We start from the raw sequence: 17958 nt of genomic DNA on the forward strand, positions 1-17958 counted from the left end.
AACTATGTTAGCAATTCTCCAGTCGTACGGTACAACCTCTGAGTTTACCGATTCTTTAAAAATTCTTGCTAATGGGCTTGCAATTTCATGCGCCAGTTCCTTTAATATTCTTGGATGAAGATTGTCTGGGCCCTCCGATTTTGTCCCATTAAGTTGTTCAAGTTTGGCTTCTACCTCAGGTGTGGTAATATCCACCTCCATATCCTCATTCCCATTTGTCATCCTTCCATCATCCCTAAGCTCCTCATTAGCCTTATCATTACCTAGTGATCAACATACTGTTCTGGCGTGGGTCTCAGTCTCTCCTGTGGCAGCTGTTCCACTTTAAATGAATATTGATTGGGCTACAAAGAATGAAAATGATTCTATAGGCTGGTAATTAAGGCACACACCTGTAAGATAAGACATGTGGATTCAAATTCTTCCTCTGAATCAGGCAGAAAGAACATCTGAATCCACATCTCCTACTTCCCAGAGGAGTGCCTTAATCACCAATGTATATAATCATTGTCACTGCCTCTCTCTCTTTCTCAGGAAATTAAGTTTCAAAGTTTCTTACAAGTCTCTACCAAACACGTGCAAACTATGATTTTTCAAAGGCTTATTACGTGACCAAATTGGGGGAGATTTATATGGGGATGGCAAAAGGCACTTCCCCATTACCAATCCCAACCCTTACCAAATGTCAAGTCCCTGCTCCATGGCATGGAGGTGCTAGAGATTCTCAAAGAAAAGGGCACCAGAATATTTTACTCAGGGTGTGATAAATGGGGAGGGGGCCAGTCCCCTTTTATGGACACCCAGCCAGCTAGTTAGCTATAAAATCCCTGTTAGTAGCTGTTCTCTACCTGCTTTATCCATAAAGGGTTAAAAAAAGTCCACAGGTAAAAGGAAAGGAGTGAGCACCTTATCAAAAGAGCTAATGGGAAGGCTAGAGCTTTTTAAAATTGGGGAAAAAAAACTTTCCTTTTGTCTGTCTGTCTTTGTTCTCTGGAGAGAGGGGACAGGGCTGAAGCTATGCTGTAAAAGCTTATGCCAGGTATGAAAAACATCAAATCATACCTAGAAACTACTCATTTAAAACCCCAGATATGTAAGTAGATCAGGAAATGTCTAAGAAGATGCAATTAGGTTTACCTCTTTTATTTTTTTATGGCTTGTGGACTCCTCTGTGCAAACCTCAGGTACTTCTGTTTTGCTTGTAATCTTTAAACTGGACTTCAAGAAGCTATCTTGATGCTTAATCCTTGTAACTGTTTTTTTATTTAAAAAAAAAAACCTAGCAAAAAGCCTAAGTTCCAGATGTATTTTCTTTTTTGTTGTTGTTTTTAATAAAATTTAATAAAAAATTTTAAGAACAAGATTAGGTTTTTATAGCCCTAAAGGGGAGAGATAGCTCAGTGGTTTGAGCATTATCCTGCTAAACCCAGGGTTGTGAGCTCAATCCTTGAGGGCCCCATCTAGGGGCAAAATCAGTACTTGGTCCTGCCTAATGAAGGCAGGGGGCTGGACTTGATGACCCTTTGGGGTCCCTTCCAGTTGTATGAGATAGGTATGCCTCCCTATATTAATTAGTTGGCAGCAACAGCTGATTTCCTTTGTTTTTCCTTCTCAGCTCTTCCAGGAGGGCAGGGGGTGAAAGGGCTTGAGGGTACCCCACAGGAATGAATTCCCAAGTGTGCCTTCCTGGGTCTCAAAAAGGGTTTTTTGCACTTGGGTGGTGGCAGCATCTACCCATTTAAGGTCAGAAAAAAGTGTAACCTTGGGAGTTTAATACCAGCCTTGAGTGGCCAGTATTAATTTTTTAAAAATCTTTGCGGGTCCCCGCCTTCTACACTCAAAGTGCCAGAGTGGGGAATCAGCCTTGACACATGGGCAAAACAATGTATTTTTCCCTAACCTCATTCAGAGTAGCATACTTTCAACACCACTTTATAGTTCAGAATGCTGGAGAATGACAAAGTATGACATGTCCAAACTGTCTTTGTTTCATACAACCTGACTCAGAAAAATCCTCTGTAAGTTCAGCCAAGAAAATATGAGAACCATCAGTACCAGGAGATATTGGAAATGGATTTGCCATGTGCATGAGATGGAAATGGATTCCATCACCAGAATAACAATAAGATGGACACCTGAGGGCAAGCAAAAACAAGATTGCCTGAAAACAACATGGCAAAGAGCTGTGGAAGCTGAAATGAAAAACTTGAGGAACAGCTGGGGAACCATTGAAAAACTTGCCAGAAACAGACAGGAGTGGAGGAGCTATGTCGCTGCCCTAAACGCCAGAGGCATAACGGGTACTAACTAATTCATTCTCACAATGCCTGAACTGCTTTGGCTGAAATTTCCCCCAAACAATTCAGACTGAGGCAGGCACCTGGCTTGGAAATTTTCATCCTGAATTGTTGAAGTTTGGTAAAGTTATAAACAACTGAAAACAGGTTTTTATAAACTGTCAGCCAGCCCTATTAAGAAAGGGTGCTAAAAGCCCCATCTAGAGTAACAATAGATAATAAGACCTTTGGGGCAAGAAGGCCCCTGATTGGTGCAGAGGGGCGGGAGGCCCCCCAACACTGTCCTGTGCTTGAAGGTGGGTGATGGAGTGGGAGCCATGGCACCTGTATGCCCTGGGTAGTGCTGGTACTGGCTGTCCTGGAACTATGGGAGCTTATACCGTTAGACAAGACTACAGACATTACAGATAAAGCAGTTGGTTGTTCTATTATATCCTCAGTGGAAAGCTCAAATCAGAGCCATTAGTTACTACTTGAGGACAAGGATGGCAGAGACAGCAATTTAAGTGTTAATGAAACAGTTAGATATTTTAATGCAAAAATTACCAATAGGACCAGCCATAATCCCACATCTGTGGTCTCCAGTCTTCTGGACTAAGGTTGACAGTCATTTGAAATACAGTTGTGTACATCATGTGAGCGACCATGCCAAAGAGACCTAGAAAAATATAACTTTGTAAGTTATATTAAAAAATCAACACATGCAAAATCCGTTTCTGACACTTTATTAGAGATTATTCCTGAATATGGAGAATGCTTTGTGAAGTAGCTAAAGGTCTAAAAATAGCTGAAAAAATACTTTACACTGTAAAGAGAATGTAACATCCACCACACTGCTGGTGCTACTCCACAAACTAGCAACTGATACATGGGAAGCCCCTTCTATCAGGGACTGAGTTGTTACGGTCACCTCTACAGCACCATGCAAACCTTCACTGTACACTGGGGAATGAGGCTGGGATATTTAAAAGGTATTTAAGGAGTTAAAGTATACCAAACTTACTGGCAGTGAAGTTCCTTACTCCTTGAAGCTGATTTAAAAACCTTATATGAAATTCATCCTGAGTAGTGTAGCTCATAGGGTTAGCTTGCCTTCATTATATTCAGCTGTAATGCAAGGAACCTACAGACCTGTATCCTGTAAGACCTTCGCTTCAGCAGTTTTAGCATAGGGCTTGAGGCCTATGAAATTTGGCACAGGTAAATGGCCGAATGGAAAACCGAAATATTGGGGAGCTGAAAATAGAGTGTTTAAGGGGAATTTCAGACCACAGGAACCTGAGTTCAACCACAGGAGTATCAAGGCAACAAATTGGTGTATATAACAATAACAGGTACATGAGCTACATCTGCAGATACCTAAGCACAAGAGGGCCATGACAATGAATTAACACATATGATAATAAATTGAGATCATTGATATACTAATCTATAGGAGAAGGACACTCCAACGTTAGTAAGATGAGGAACTACAAATAAGGAAAAGGGGGAAAACACCTACTGAATATGCATCATACATAATGGCATCAGTATAACATATTATAAGAGTTGCATCCCACCACAACATCACCCTTGTCGCTCTTGCCTCTAAACTTAACCCAAAGATTCTCAACAGGCTTTTCTCCAGTTTCATACTGGAGCTCTGAGCGATCATACTGCTCTCTGACATACAGTGCAACTCCTCCACCTTTCCTTACCTGCCTGTCCTTCTTGAATAATTTATATCCATGCATGACAGTGCTCCAGTCATGTGAGTTACCCTACCAAGTCTCTATTATTCCAATCATATCATAGTTCCTTGACTGTGCCAGTTCTCTGAAAACATCCGCTCAATGTGCAGTGGCAGTCAAAAAAGCAAACAAAATATTGGGAATAATTAAAAATGGGATAAATAATAAGACAGAAAATATCATATTGCCTCTATATAAATCCAGGACATGCTCACAAAGAATCATGGAATATCAGGGTTGGAAGGGACCTCAGGAGATCATCTAGTCCAACCCTCTGCTCAAAGCAGGACAAATCCCCAGTTTTTTGTTTTGTTGATTTTGTTTAACCCCAGTTCCCTAAATGGACCCCTCAAGGATTGAACTCACAACCCTGGGTTTAGTAGGCCAATGCTCAATGTGCAGATTTGGTCACCCCATCTCAAAAAAGACATATTGGTATTGGAAAAGTTTAGAAAACGGTAAAAAAAAATTAGGGTTATGGAACAGCTTTCATATGAGGAGAAATTAATAAGACTGGGACTTTTCAGCTTGGAAAAGAGACCACTAAGGCCGATAAGATAGAGGTCTATAAAATCATGACTGGTGTGGAGAAAGTAAATAAGGAAGTGTTATTTACTTCTCATAACACAAGAATTAGGGGTCACCAAATGAAATTAATAGGCAGCAGGTTTAAACAAACAAAAAGAAGTTTGCTTCACACAATGCACAGTCAACCTGTGGAACTCTTTGCCAGAGGATATTGTGAAGTCCAAGACTATAACAGGATTCCAAAAAAGAACTAGATACATTAATGGAGGAGAGGTCCACCAATGGCTATTAGCCAGGATGGGCAGCGATGGTGTCCCTAGCCTCTATTTACCAGAACCTGGGAATGAGTGACAGGGAATGGATCACTTGATTATTACCTGTTCTGTTCATTCTCTCTGGGGCACCTGGCATTGGCCACTGTCAGAAGAGAGGATACTAGGCTAGATGGACCTTTGGTCTGACCCATTATGGCTGTTCTTATGTTCTTATTTACGGAGTTACAGGTCTATACTGAAATTTATGTTTTTAAGGCAGGTTACATTTATGTTTATGTTTTTAAGGCAGGATGACATTTTTCAGGAATGTTCCTTTCAGGAAGGTGGTAACAGACCCTTACTGGTCATTGTGTAATGGGCACTGTCCATTCACCCTGCATGTCCATTAGAATCCTGAGCCTGAGGCTAATCAGGAGATTGCAATATTGACAAGAGAGGAAAGCCACAGGAAAAAACAACCAGAAGGGGGGATCCTGTTTCTTAATAAGGACAATGGATTGTTCTGATATACCTGGGCATGCAAACAGACACCCTGAATCGTTCATCTAGGAGGCAAGCTGGCAGTAAGTTTGTCTCATGAACAAAAGATCACAGCTATGAGACAGAAAAGTATCTAGTTAAATAAGTCTGTGCCATAGAATGCATATTATTATTTTATTTGATATGTAACCATTTATTTTCAATACTCTTGTACTTGCTATCATTTGAATGTCTATACTTTGTTAAATAAACTTTTACTATATATTTTCACTATAAATGTATCTACCCTTAACTGTGGCATAGCTACCACTCCACAAAAATACACTGAACAATGGTACAGCTATCACTCCACGCTTAGTTATGGATCAGGTGCTGCTCCACCAGAACAGCCTTAACTGTGGCACAGCTGCCACTCCACCACAATATGCTTATCTAGATTGCAGCTACTGCTACACCAGAATACCCTTAACTATGGTGCAAGTACCACTCTATGCGAATACCCCTAACCATAGCACAGCTACTGCTCCATACGAATATCCTTAACTATGGTAAAGCTACAACTCCACCAGAATACCCTTAACTATTGTGCAGGTAATCTCCACTACTATATACTTAACTATGGTGAAGGTACTGCTCCACTAGAATACTGTTAACTGTGGCACAGATGTTGCTCCACAAGGAACACCCTTTACAATGGCATAGCTACTGTGGCACCAAACTATCCTTAAGCACGGTGTAAGTACTGCTCCACCACAGTATCTGTAACTAGCATACACCTACCACTCTATCAGAATAACCTTAACTATAGGAAAGCTACCCCTCCACCAGTATACATTTGACTGTGGTGCAGCTACTGCTCCACCAGAAAACCCTTAACCATATATTCATACATTCTAAGACCAGAAGGGACCATTGTGACCATCTAGTCTCACCTCCTTTATAGCACAGGCCAGAGAATTTCCCTAAAACAATTCCTGAAGCATATCTGTTAGGAAAACATCCAATATTGATTTAAACAGTGACAGTGATGGAGAATCAACTGTGACCACTGGTAAATTGTTCCATGAATTAATTATTTTCACCATTAAAAATATATGCCTTATTTCTAATCTCTATTTGTCTAGCTTCTGCTTCCAGCCATTGGATAGTGTTTTATCTTTCTCTGCCAGATTAAATAGCCCCTTGTTAAATATTTTTTCCCCATGTAAGTACTTACAGACTGTAATCAAGTCACCTATTAACTTTCTGTTTATCTGTCACTGTGAAGGCATTTTTTCCCTATACATTTAATCATTTTTATGGCTCTTCTCTGAACCCTCTCCAAATTATCAACATCTTTCTTGGAATGTAGGCGCTAGAACTGGACATAATATTCCAGCAGCATTTGCACCAGTTCCAAATACGGAGGTAAAATAAGCTCTCTACTCCTAACCATGGTATAGCTACTGCTTCATCAGAATACTCTTCAGGGTTCTGCATTCTTCTTACACATCACCGGATTTAGAATTTTACCTCCAAAGAGAATAAATGTGTTAGTACTTGCTAGTACATAGGAGCCTCTTTCAGTCCTTTTTTTGTTGTATACTGAATCCTTTTGCATATTAACTATTCTTCCAGAATCTTTAGGATATTAGCAAAGAGTGTTTGAATTCCAAGGCACAGACTGTTGGGTCTCAACCTTTCAGCTACCTGTATTCCGGAAATTCTTGTGATTGAAAATTGTGTTTTACCTCATTAATGCTTATCCCTCCAAGTCTGTGGGAATATGGATGTCGAGGGAAAAGACCCCTCAAACTAAAAAAAAATGTCTGCAGAAGTATGATGTAAACAAGACTTGGTGATTGATAAGGGTGCCTATGATGTAATTCTGTTCTATGATTGATAAGAGGTACTTGTTAGTGCAGACATTTTCTGTAATGGATGAAATAAGGATTCATTGAAAGATGATTTTTAACTGATTAAGAACTGCCAATAATCACAGCCATCAGTAATAATGACTGGATTAGAATTCCCTTTATCTTATTCATCATGTAACTTACTGCTACCATAAAAGAAATTCCATAAGTAATTAGGTAAAATGAAAACATCAAAAACAGAACACAAAGTGAAATTACTCATGGAAAAGCAATTTCTCCTCCAAACGGAATTTCTTTGTTTAATCATGATAAAAGAGACAGAGGGTGTGGAAGTGGGCTGGGGAACACTGACTGCTAGCACTCCACCAGTTACACAGGAGAGAGACACAGAGGCCAGCTCTTTGCCTTACACCAAGGGAGGGAGAGTAATGTATCTATTCTTTCTCTATAGTGTTGTATTAATCTTTGATTGTCAAATAAGAGGCTCAAATGCAATTATTTAATAAAAGATTATCAATCTCAACTCATTATTAAATTAAAATATCCAACCAGTTTTTAAAATCCTTTGTTGTTTCTTTATGCTGAAGGTTTTGTTTGTTTGTTTTTAATTATTTTTCTGCTTCTTTTTCACATTATAAATGAGATATCATCTCTGTGCTTTTTCCACAGCACACTGGAGAACTGGCACATTTATGATATCAGAAGGGCAGGTCTGTTGGGAGCCAAAGTGCAGCTCATGATGGATAAAATATTTTCTGTCGGCAGCTGTGTCTGACACTCCACATGCCATCAGCTGAATATAAGGCTTTCTCTGTAAGATAAAATCTGGCATAAGAGTGCAGCTCCTGACCGAGATGTTATGTTCACATAGCTCTCAATCAGGGTTGTGGTACAAAGTCTAAACTGTCAGTTAACTAATGGCAAAAATGATCCTACATTTAACCATTTTTTTTTTAAAAATAAAATAACCCTCCCCCATTGCACTTGCTCTACTCAGGCACCTTTTGTGCTGAGAACAATCTGCTGTGACAGAGAGCTGCTGTTGACATCTTTCAGCCAGAATTCAAACAGAAAGACCTCCCATTAAAAACTCTTGAGGAGAAAATCAAAGAAAAAACTACACACAAAAGGGCATAAAAGTGAATCCTGTGTGAAACTTGCCACCAAATGACCACCTAATGTTAGAGAAAAGCCAGGGAGTTCAGACCCCATTTTATAGTGATGCAACCCACACTATGGAGTCACTGCCTGGCACCTCCCTAGTGACTTACTCATTTATTCTGTCAGGTTTTTCCTGTCACAATATATAAATAATTACAGTTATCCAAATGTCCCTGTTAGCCAATTCCACAGGGTGTCTCTCGTGTATCCCTATGTTAATCACATACCAATCACTTTTCAATTACCTCTTAGTGCCTGTTAGTGCTAATCAATGGCTTTGCATTTGTGTAGCAGTTCTGAGTGGTTACCTATAGTTACAGAGACCTAAGCCCATTTCAGCAGCAACAGCAGCTTGGCAGGACAATGTTGAAAAGAAAAAGCTCTGTGTTGAATCTAAAGTAGAAACTGTATAGTAAGAGCTAAGTCATTCAGAATTAAATTATGTCCACTGTGGGTTTAATGCAATTTTGGTGTTTTAATAAACTCAAAGTGGTTTTGTTTTTTTTTTTACTTTTTAATAAAGTGCAAAGTATTAAGCAAATTTCAGCATTACTGCTTTTGTCCCCCATATATGTATATCAGTGAAACTGAAGCTCAAAATAGCACATCTGTTTATCCAGCTTCTCAGTTATCTGAACGTTTGGGATGTCCCCAGGCCACTCAGATAAAGATGAGTGTACTGTAAGAGATCCCTGCCCCAAACTGCCACAATCCAAATTACACACAACACAACTAGGGGTGACAATAAGCAAGGAGTGTGGCAGGAGGGCCAGGGAGGCTGAGGCCAGGTCTACACTACAGACCTATAGAACTATGTTGTGAAAAATCTGCAGCCCTGAGCAATGGACCTAACCTTCCATATAGATAGTGCTAGGGTGACGGGACAGTTTCTAGCTACTGCTTTTCTGGGAGGTAGATTAACTATGCAGACAGGAGAAGCTGTCCGGTCGGCGTTGCAGCATCTTCACTAAAGCCGTACAAAAGCCCTGTACATGAAGACAAGCCCTAAGGGTATGGCTACACTTGAAATTTCAAAGCTGCCACGGCAGCGCTGCGGGAGCGCTGCCGCGGCAGCACTTTGAAGTGTGAGTGTGGTTGGAGTGCCAGGGCTAGGAGAGAGCTCTCCCAGTGCTGCACGTAAACCACATCCTCTATGGGTGTAGCTTGCAGCGCTGGGAGCCTTGCTCCCAGTGCTGCGGCACTGATTACACTGAGGCTTTACAGTGCTGTATCATGCAGCGCTCGGGGGGGTGTTTTTTCACACCCCTGAGTGCGAAAGTTGCAGCGCTGTAAAGTGCCAGTGTAGCCATACTCTTGCAAGGGGACAGTGTATGGAATGGAGACCACAGTGGAACTCAAGATTTGTAACTCTCTAAAGTTGGTTTCTTGACAGCAGACATCCTCATACAGCTGCATTTGGGATCGCCGCACTTCTTATTGTGCTGCTATCTGGGAGCCCCAGAGAAAGGAAGAGTAAGAGGCATTTCTTATAACTTTTAGCCCAGTGGCTAGAGCAAGGGTCGGCAGCCTTTCAGAAGTGGTGTGCTGAGTCTTCATTTATTCACTCTGATTTAATGTTTCATGTGCCAGTAATACATTTTAATGTTTTTAGAAGGTCTCTTTCTATAAGTCTATAATATATATTATATATACTTGTTCATTAGCCCATTTGTTTATATGCCAACCCCCCAAAATGGATAAGTAAAAATAACAAAAACTGTATGACATTTTCATAAGTCAACCTTATATTTCAGGGGCTGGAAAACTTAGGCTTCTGGCCAGTCAGAGTAAGCCACTGGCAGATTAGGACATTTTGTTTACCTGGAGCATTCACAGGCACGGAGCCCCTCAGCTCCTAATGGCCACGTTTTGCCGCTCCCAGCCACTGGGAGCTGAGGGGCTCTGTGCCCTCAGACACTCCAAGAAAACAAAAGGACAGTGTATTAGATATTCAATTCAATGATTCCATAGAGTTTAAAATCATCAAATTTTGGTGTAGACCCGTTTTTTTAGCCGACCCTGGCTCTTTGATGCGTCACTTTTTTACAAAAAGGAGTCAGCTTATGAATGAATATATACGGTAACTAAACTATTGTTGTATGTAAAGTAAATAAGGTTTTTTAAATGTTTAAGAAGCTTCACTTAAAATTAAATTAAAATGCAGAGTCCCCCGGACTGGTGACCAGGACCCAGGCAGTGTGAGTGCCACAGAAAATCAGCTCGCGTGCACGCTTTGACGCACTTGCCATAGGTTGCCTAGCTCTGCCCTAGAGCATGTTTCTCAGATGTGGCCACTGTGGCCACACATGGCCACCAGGGGCTTTCATGTGGCCACGACAGCCTTCTGGTGGTGATGGGGGGGGGGGGGCAAAGCATCAGCCTCCCCTCTCCCTCCATGTTGCTCCTGTATGCGCTGCCCTGCACCACCTCTGAAGAGAGATGGGGCACAGTGCTGTAGGAGCAAAGTGAGTTCTTGACCCATGTTGGGAGGAGGGGGATGGGTGGTAGGCTCCAGCAGCAGGTCTTCAGGAACCTGGCCATGTGGTCGTGGGTTCCAATCAAGGGGCAGCAAGTATTGACCCCCCACACAACTCTGGCCACGCAGCCCTGTCCTCCAGCTGCGGGGCTTCAGCCTCCGGCCCCTGGTTCCAGCTGGGCAGCAGCAGGTGCTGGCTTCTGGCTCCAGTCCCGGATTCCAGCTGTGCAGTGGCCACAGGTGCTGTCCCCAGCCACATGACAGCAGGCTCCAAGCAGGGGCTTTGGGCACCAACCCCTTGCTCTGGCCGCAGGGCATCAGGTGTTGACCCCCGGCTCTGGCTCCCAGTTCTGGCCATGTGGTGGCGAGCGCTGGCCCCAGGCTCCGGCTGTGCGAACCAAGCCCCTGGCACTGATCCCCTGCCCCAGCTGCATGGCAGCAGGCAACAACCCACAGCTTTGTTCCTGGGGTCCAGCCACATGGTGGCAGGAGCTGGCCCCAGGTGATGACCTCTGGCCCTGGCCATGCAGCAGTGAGTGCTGGCTCCAACCTCACAGCAGTGGGTGCTGACACCTGACTCATGTGCTCCAGCACCCAGCCCTGTGGCAGCAGGCACTAGTCCTAGGCATCGATCCACAGCTCCGGCTGCGTGGCAGCAGGCTCCAATACTGGCTCCAGCGACAAAGTTCCTGTCCCCAGCTCTGGGTTCTGGCTGTGGTCACTGAGCTCCAGCTCTGACCGCATGGCAGCAGACATCAGGCCCTGGCTCTAGCTATGCAATAGTGGGGCTTATCACCCATCCCCATCACCCCCAGCATTGTATCCATCCCCCTCATTGCCCTGGGCCCCAGCTGCCTCCCCAGGGCCTGCATCCATCCCACCATCACCTCTGGCTCCTGCTGCCTCCCCCACCCTAATCCAGGGCTTAATGGGTCCTGGCAGGGCTGGCTACAGGGTTTTTGCTACCCCAAGCAGCAAAAAGAAAAAAAAACATAAAGCTGTGATGGCGGTCAGCTCTACTGCCGTCACTTCAGTCTTCGGCGGCAATTCGGCATCTGATCCTTTGCTCCGAGAGGGAGATGGGGATTGCCACCCCTCTCCGTTGGCCGCCCCAAGCCCCTGCTTGCTGGGCTGGGGCCTGGAGCTGGTCCTGGGATTTGCTGAGAAAAGTGATATTAACAAACATGCAAGTATCACTTTTTACAGCAGACTTACTAGCTATCTGTGAAAAGTGATACCTGCACATTTGTTAATATCACTTTTTATTGCCTCCCAAGTTGCCACTAAGTGTGCTGTGGTATTAACAAATCTACAAATAGCACTTTTCACAGCAAGCCCCAGTCTAAGCCCTGGGTGGGGGGACTGAAGAGGGAGGCAGCATTATTTTTGTTATTGAGTCTGCCAAAAAACCCTACAAATATATATTACAATGATTTGGATGTGGATCTGTCTATATGTAATTGTTTTTCCTAAACTTAATTAAGTATTTTAGAGGAAAATGGTCAATGAGGCCACGAGTGGGAGTTGGTGGCCACACTCTGAGGACACCAAAAAATGTGTTGTGAGAACTCCTGGGCTACAGCACTCACTTGGTACATGGGACACCCAGGCTCAATTCCACCCTCTGCCTGATGTGTAAAAGGCAGGGTGAATAAAAAACAACCTATTTAAAATTATATTTGAAATTTTGATAACACACGTGAAGGCCTAAACTTACTATCACCTATTAAAATAATTCAAATTTTAAAAAGTATTAAGCAGTTTGACATGTTTGCTACCAAAGTTTTAAAGTCAAACCGCTGAACTGGTGGAAGCCACTGAGAGTCTCTGGAACCAGATTTTTTAGAAGTGAGGAAATAGCTTTTGATGGTACTAGTCTCTTCTTCAGTTTATTCAACCCGCTAATTTCAATGGCTAGTTTATTCAAAGTTAAGAAACCAATTGGTAGCTGAAAAAGCAGACAAGTTTGTTTTCCTTTTCCAAATCTATGAATAAAAATGGAGGTGTGACAGGATGAGATCTATTAATTGTAAATTCTTTGAAGCACATGATGACCAGAAACAATCAGTTAAATTCACTAATTGCAGATAATACTTTCTGTGTTTAATACATCCCCTGGTTTTAAATGCAAAGCATGCTTTGATAAAATTACTGCGTCCCTCCCCCACATCCAGCACATTTAAGATAATTTTATTTAACTAAGCAGCAGCAGCAAAAAAGCTTTTTTTGTGCATTTTTAAATTGAATTCCAATTTCCATCCAGTTAGAACTTGACACAAATCACAAGTAAAAAAATCATTTAGCAAATAAGAAATGCATCATTTACCATATTCTAAAATAATAATATTAAAAAATAAGCTATATAATTGCTTAATTAATGTGTCTTTCCTCCTGGGTAGAAAAAAAAAGTTCCCAATGTAGTGTGAAGGCTATATTTAGTTGCAAATCAACTTGTTTTGTTACCAACAAATAGGATCAAACTCTCTTTAAAATTATATAAACTAAAAAATACAAATGCAAAACAAGAAAGACATTATTTAAATCAAGGAATTTTGCTTGCTAATTTAAGTCACTTTGATTTGAATCAATCAGCCCTGGGAGAAGGGATTTTAGAATGGATTTTATAACTCTCTGGTGAGTTCCCTAACCACTGGACTAGAGATAGGCTTGGAAGGATTAGACGTTTATGGATAAATGTTGATTTCATCATACACATCTGAACCAGCACACAAATATTTCTATCTATAATAATCAAAATGTACAGGTCAGCATTTTTCTTGCTTTGCTTCTTGAGAAATTAGAATTTCAGTTAAGGCTATTTACTTTGTATATTTTGTCACATGATGTGTGTGATATTTTGTCACATGTGTGTTTTAAGAGTTACAAAGTTTTAACTTTTTGAATCTCAGCATCTACTGTCATTAAATAGTCTAAGCCTACCCCCAATTATCTGACCCCCTACAATTTTGTGCAACTGTGAAAATGTATATTGATAAAAAATTGAAAAAATACTTGAAAATAACATTGATATTATCCATTAAAATTACCATAAATAAATAAAAACTGAATTCTCCCAAGCCTAACTATAGAGTAATTCTTACACTCTCTCTGGGCCAATGGATATTCAATATACAGTGGAACAGCTTCAACAAGAAAGGCTAAGAAAGCCCCATGCAAGAATACCTAGAGCCCAGAGGTTACTGCTGCCTCTTTCTCCTCGTGTTTTTTGCAAGAGAAATATTTTAGGTGTGCCTAACACCAGGAAAGGGTTCACAGCTCCAAACCCTAACCAGAGACAGAAACCTTCCACTATCCCAGAGATAGGTGGTTAAGTCCCTTTGAGAGGTGCGGCTTAAACCACACTCCTTTTCTTGGCATTTTCTATTAGTTTGTTGCCCTGGAATTGTGGGGTATGTGTGTGCCCCAGATTTTGATTAAGCTAATTGGAACCAGCATTCAGCCACCATGAGTTAATAAAATAGACCACCACCTAGTTAAGGATAATTTGAACAAGCAGAGCTTCTGGAGGCATGTTCAAATACATTTCTAGACTTGCAGTCTCTGCTAATTAGGAAGGGAGAAAAAGAATCAACAATTTAAGACCGAAAGAAAATAAGTGGATGGGAACCTTGGGTTTGGGGCACCTTTGACACAGAAGCTTATTATGACTAAGATTGTTAGGAATGTTTGTTGATAAGTAATTTGACATTAGGAGAAGCGATGACCCAGTAGGGGTCACTATGATCTGTGTGTTTTGTAAAAGTTAGTTATAAAAAGGACTACATAATATAGTGTACTTTGAAGCAGTCCTCTGAAGCTATCCTGAGAGGCATTTTTCCTGACAACTCACTCCCTGGTGGGTAAGCAACTGGCCATTGTTGAACTGCCACAATTTACTCAATACCATCTGACTAGGTGCCTGTCTGTATCTCTAGGTGCCTTTAAAATCTGATCCTAAGTCATTTAGGTACTTCTGAAAACATTACCCTTTGACTCTGTGCAGCTTCAAGGCACAGTAAAACTGGTGTTAAAACATAGAACCTCATCAAATCCACATTCCATATAACAAACGCAAGATAAAATATAGGCACCGTGCAAAGAGAGGCCTTCAAGCCAGAAAGGAGAGTCACACAGAGATATATAAATTCAGTCCAAATCTCTTAAAAAATACACATCATGTATTCTGCAGCCCAATATTTTCCACAACATTCGCCCTTTGCCAGAGTTCTGATCTGCCACATTCATCTCTGTCAGGACTCTGTAGCCTAGCTTTCTAGAGAATAGTGCAGAAGGAGAGGGCTAGGGAGCAGGGAAATCTACTGCTAAACTTCGCTACAAGCTCCCCCTTCCTAGCACACTCTGGAACAAGAAGGTTCTGAGTGGGGTCACCTAGACAACCGCACAACAGCCATGGCCTGGGCAGCCTGAATGTAAGGAGAATAGAGTGAAAAAGACATAATTGTAAACAATCATTGTCAAAAATATGCAGGGACAAATGTTCTGCCAATGAGCCTTTTCAGAGCTGTTGCTGTGGGGGGTGCAGGTGGGGATAGTGATAGCAATAAAGAGAGTATTTCATTGTGATAGAATAAATTAGAAAAATTGTGGAATTTGGGGGTTACCACCACAGAATCTGGTGACAATGTTCTGCAGAGTGTACACGGATCTGTCAATGAACTATAAACCCTGTTGAAACACTCTCTTACCCTGGGTATCCTACTGAAGGACACAGACGTACTATCACCCATAGAAGAAGATCTTCAAAGAAATTTACACATTCTGCAAGCCTACATGGGCACTCTGGGAAAACAAATCAGGATCTCTCAGAAAAAGGTTAGCACCAACTAACAGACTAACGTGTTCATAGATTCATATATTTTTAAGGTTTCAAGGAACACTCTATGTTCATCAGATCTAATCCTCACCCATTGCACAGGCCAGAGAATTTCATATAGGAATTCCTGCATCAAGACCATAATTTCTGGTTGAACTACAGCCCATATTTTAGAAACATATCCAGTCTTAATTTAAAGACTCAAAATAATGGAAAATCCACCACATTCTTAGGTGAGTTGCTTTAATGGTCCATTACCTTCACTGTTAAAAACATGCATCTTATTTCTAGTCTGAATTATGTAGCTTCAGCTTCCACTGCATCTCAATATACCTTTGTCTGATAGATTAAAGAGCCCTCTATTATCTGAAATCTCCTCTTCAAGTAGATGCTTATAAACTATGAACAAATCACCTCTTAACCTTCTCTTTATAGATTGAGCTTCTGTAGATTCTCAGTCCAAGGTGGGTTTTCCAGTCTGCATATCATTCTTGTAGCTCTTTTCTGAACTCTTTCATTTCAACAACTTCATAACTCAAGGACACCTGAGCTGGACACAATATCTGATAATGGTCTCACTAAGCCACGTACTCAGGTAATACCTCCCCTACTACTACTTGACATTCCCCTACTTACAAATATAAGAATTAGTTTAGCCATCTTATCCAGAGTATCGCAGTGGGAGTTCAAGTTCAGTTGGTTTCCACCATGGGCCCATAATTTTCAGTTACTGCTTTCCAGTATACAGGATCTGAACCTGAAAATGTGACCTACACCCTTTGTTCCTAGATGTATGATGTTGCATTTTTCTGTTTTAAAACATATTCAAATAAGCCTAGCTAATCAAGTGATCCAGATCACTCTGTATATCTGAGCTGTCTTTTCACAATAAAGAGGACAATTCTGGTTAAGAGCCTATCTTGGTTAATGGGGCAAATGAAGAAATCAAATTTATATAAGGGGAAAACAGGAGCAGCAAATAGTAGTCAATATTAATTAGAATATAAGAAATGTAGAAAATTGATGGGGCCGGCTAAATTTAATCAAGGATAATTCCATGGCTGGCATGACCAAAGACAATGAACTAAAGAAACACTGATAATTGTAAAGGTTGTTGTGTGTCTGAGTTAATGACTCGAGATTGTCAAAATAACAGGCTCAGCTGAAATTATTTAATCTAAGATTATTAATCAGAGATTAGAGTACAGCACTATTCAGAAATAAATAGCTACATTACAACCCTTTGTTGTCAGACTAAGAGCTGGATACATGTCTTTCCTGCATCTGGAAGTGATGTGCAGTTTTCATTCCCCCAGTTTAAGTTTTCATATCACTATCATTATACAGTAAAAGTTTTGTTATCCAGCATATTAGGAGGATACGGGGTGTTAGTAAGTAAAAAATGCTAGTTAACTAAGAGAGGGAGTTTGGTTGTGAGAGGTGGCTAAGTGCTGGGGGTTGGGGCACAAGAGGGGGTGTAGGGTGTGGGCTTTGAGAGAGAGCTTGGGTGCAGGAGGGGGCTCAGGACAAGGGGTTGGGGTGCTGGATCCAGATGGCGCTCACCTTGGGCAGCTCCCCACAAGTGGCAACATGTCCCTGCTGTTCCTAGGTGGAGGCCTAGTTAAGCAGCTCTGCATGCTGCCCCTGCCAAGAGCTCTGGCTCCATAGCTCTCATAGGCTGGGAACCTGCAGGCGCCACCCCTTGCAGCTCCCATTGGCTATGGTTCCTGGCCAATGGGAGCTGCAGAGCCAGCTCTCAGGGTGGGGTGGAGGCAGAGCCACCTAGCTATGCACCCCTCATGGCTGTTCGTCCACCTAGGAGCAGTAGGGACATGATTCCAGGGAGCCACATGGAGCCAGGTAGGGAGCCTGCTGGTCCTGCACCAACCAGACTAAACCAGACTTTCAATGAGGATCAGAAATGCTGGTTTATAGAGCTTTCCAGTTGGTAAAGTGCCGGATAACACAGCTTTTATTGTATAGAGTTTCAGACAAAGGAAACCTAGTTGCCAAGAATATTCTAGAAATATATGTTGTGATGCCATTTCTATACAGCAGGGGTTGGCAACCTTTCAGAAGTGGTGTGCTGAGTCTTCATTTATTCACTCTAATTTAAGGTTTCACGTTCGCAATAATACATTTTAACATTTTTAGAAGGTCTTTTTCTATGTCTATAAATATAACTAAACTATTGTTGTATGTAAAGTAAATAAGGTTTTTAAAAACGTTAGAAGCTTCATTTAAAATTAAATTAAATGCAGAGTCCCCCAGACTGGTGGCCAGGACCCAGGCAGTGTGAGTGCCACTGAAGATCAGTTCAC

The 17958-nt window shown here is 41.6% G+C and overlaps 1 protein-coding gene across 1 annotated transcript in view; it reads right to left on the reverse strand.

Annotated features, from left to right (window-relative positions):
* GSG1L2 (GSG1 like 2) overlaps positions 1-17958 on the reverse strand; it is a 63418-nt gene that overhangs the window by 17364 nt on the left and 28096 nt on the right. Inside the window, exon 4 of the mRNA XM_075072047.1 lies at positions 2844-2955. Coding sequence (XP_074928148.1) covers positions 2844-2955 — 112 coding nt within the window. The remainder of the gene's footprint in view (positions 1-2843; positions 2956-17958) is intronic.

The sequence above is a fragment of the Chelonoidis abingdonii genome, chromosome 13 (genome assembly GCF_003597395.2).
Source record: "Chelonoidis abingdonii isolate Lonesome George chromosome 13, CheloAbing_2.0, whole genome shotgun sequence".
NCBI lineage: Eukaryota > Metazoa > Chordata > Testudines > Testudinidae > Chelonoidis > Chelonoidis abingdonii.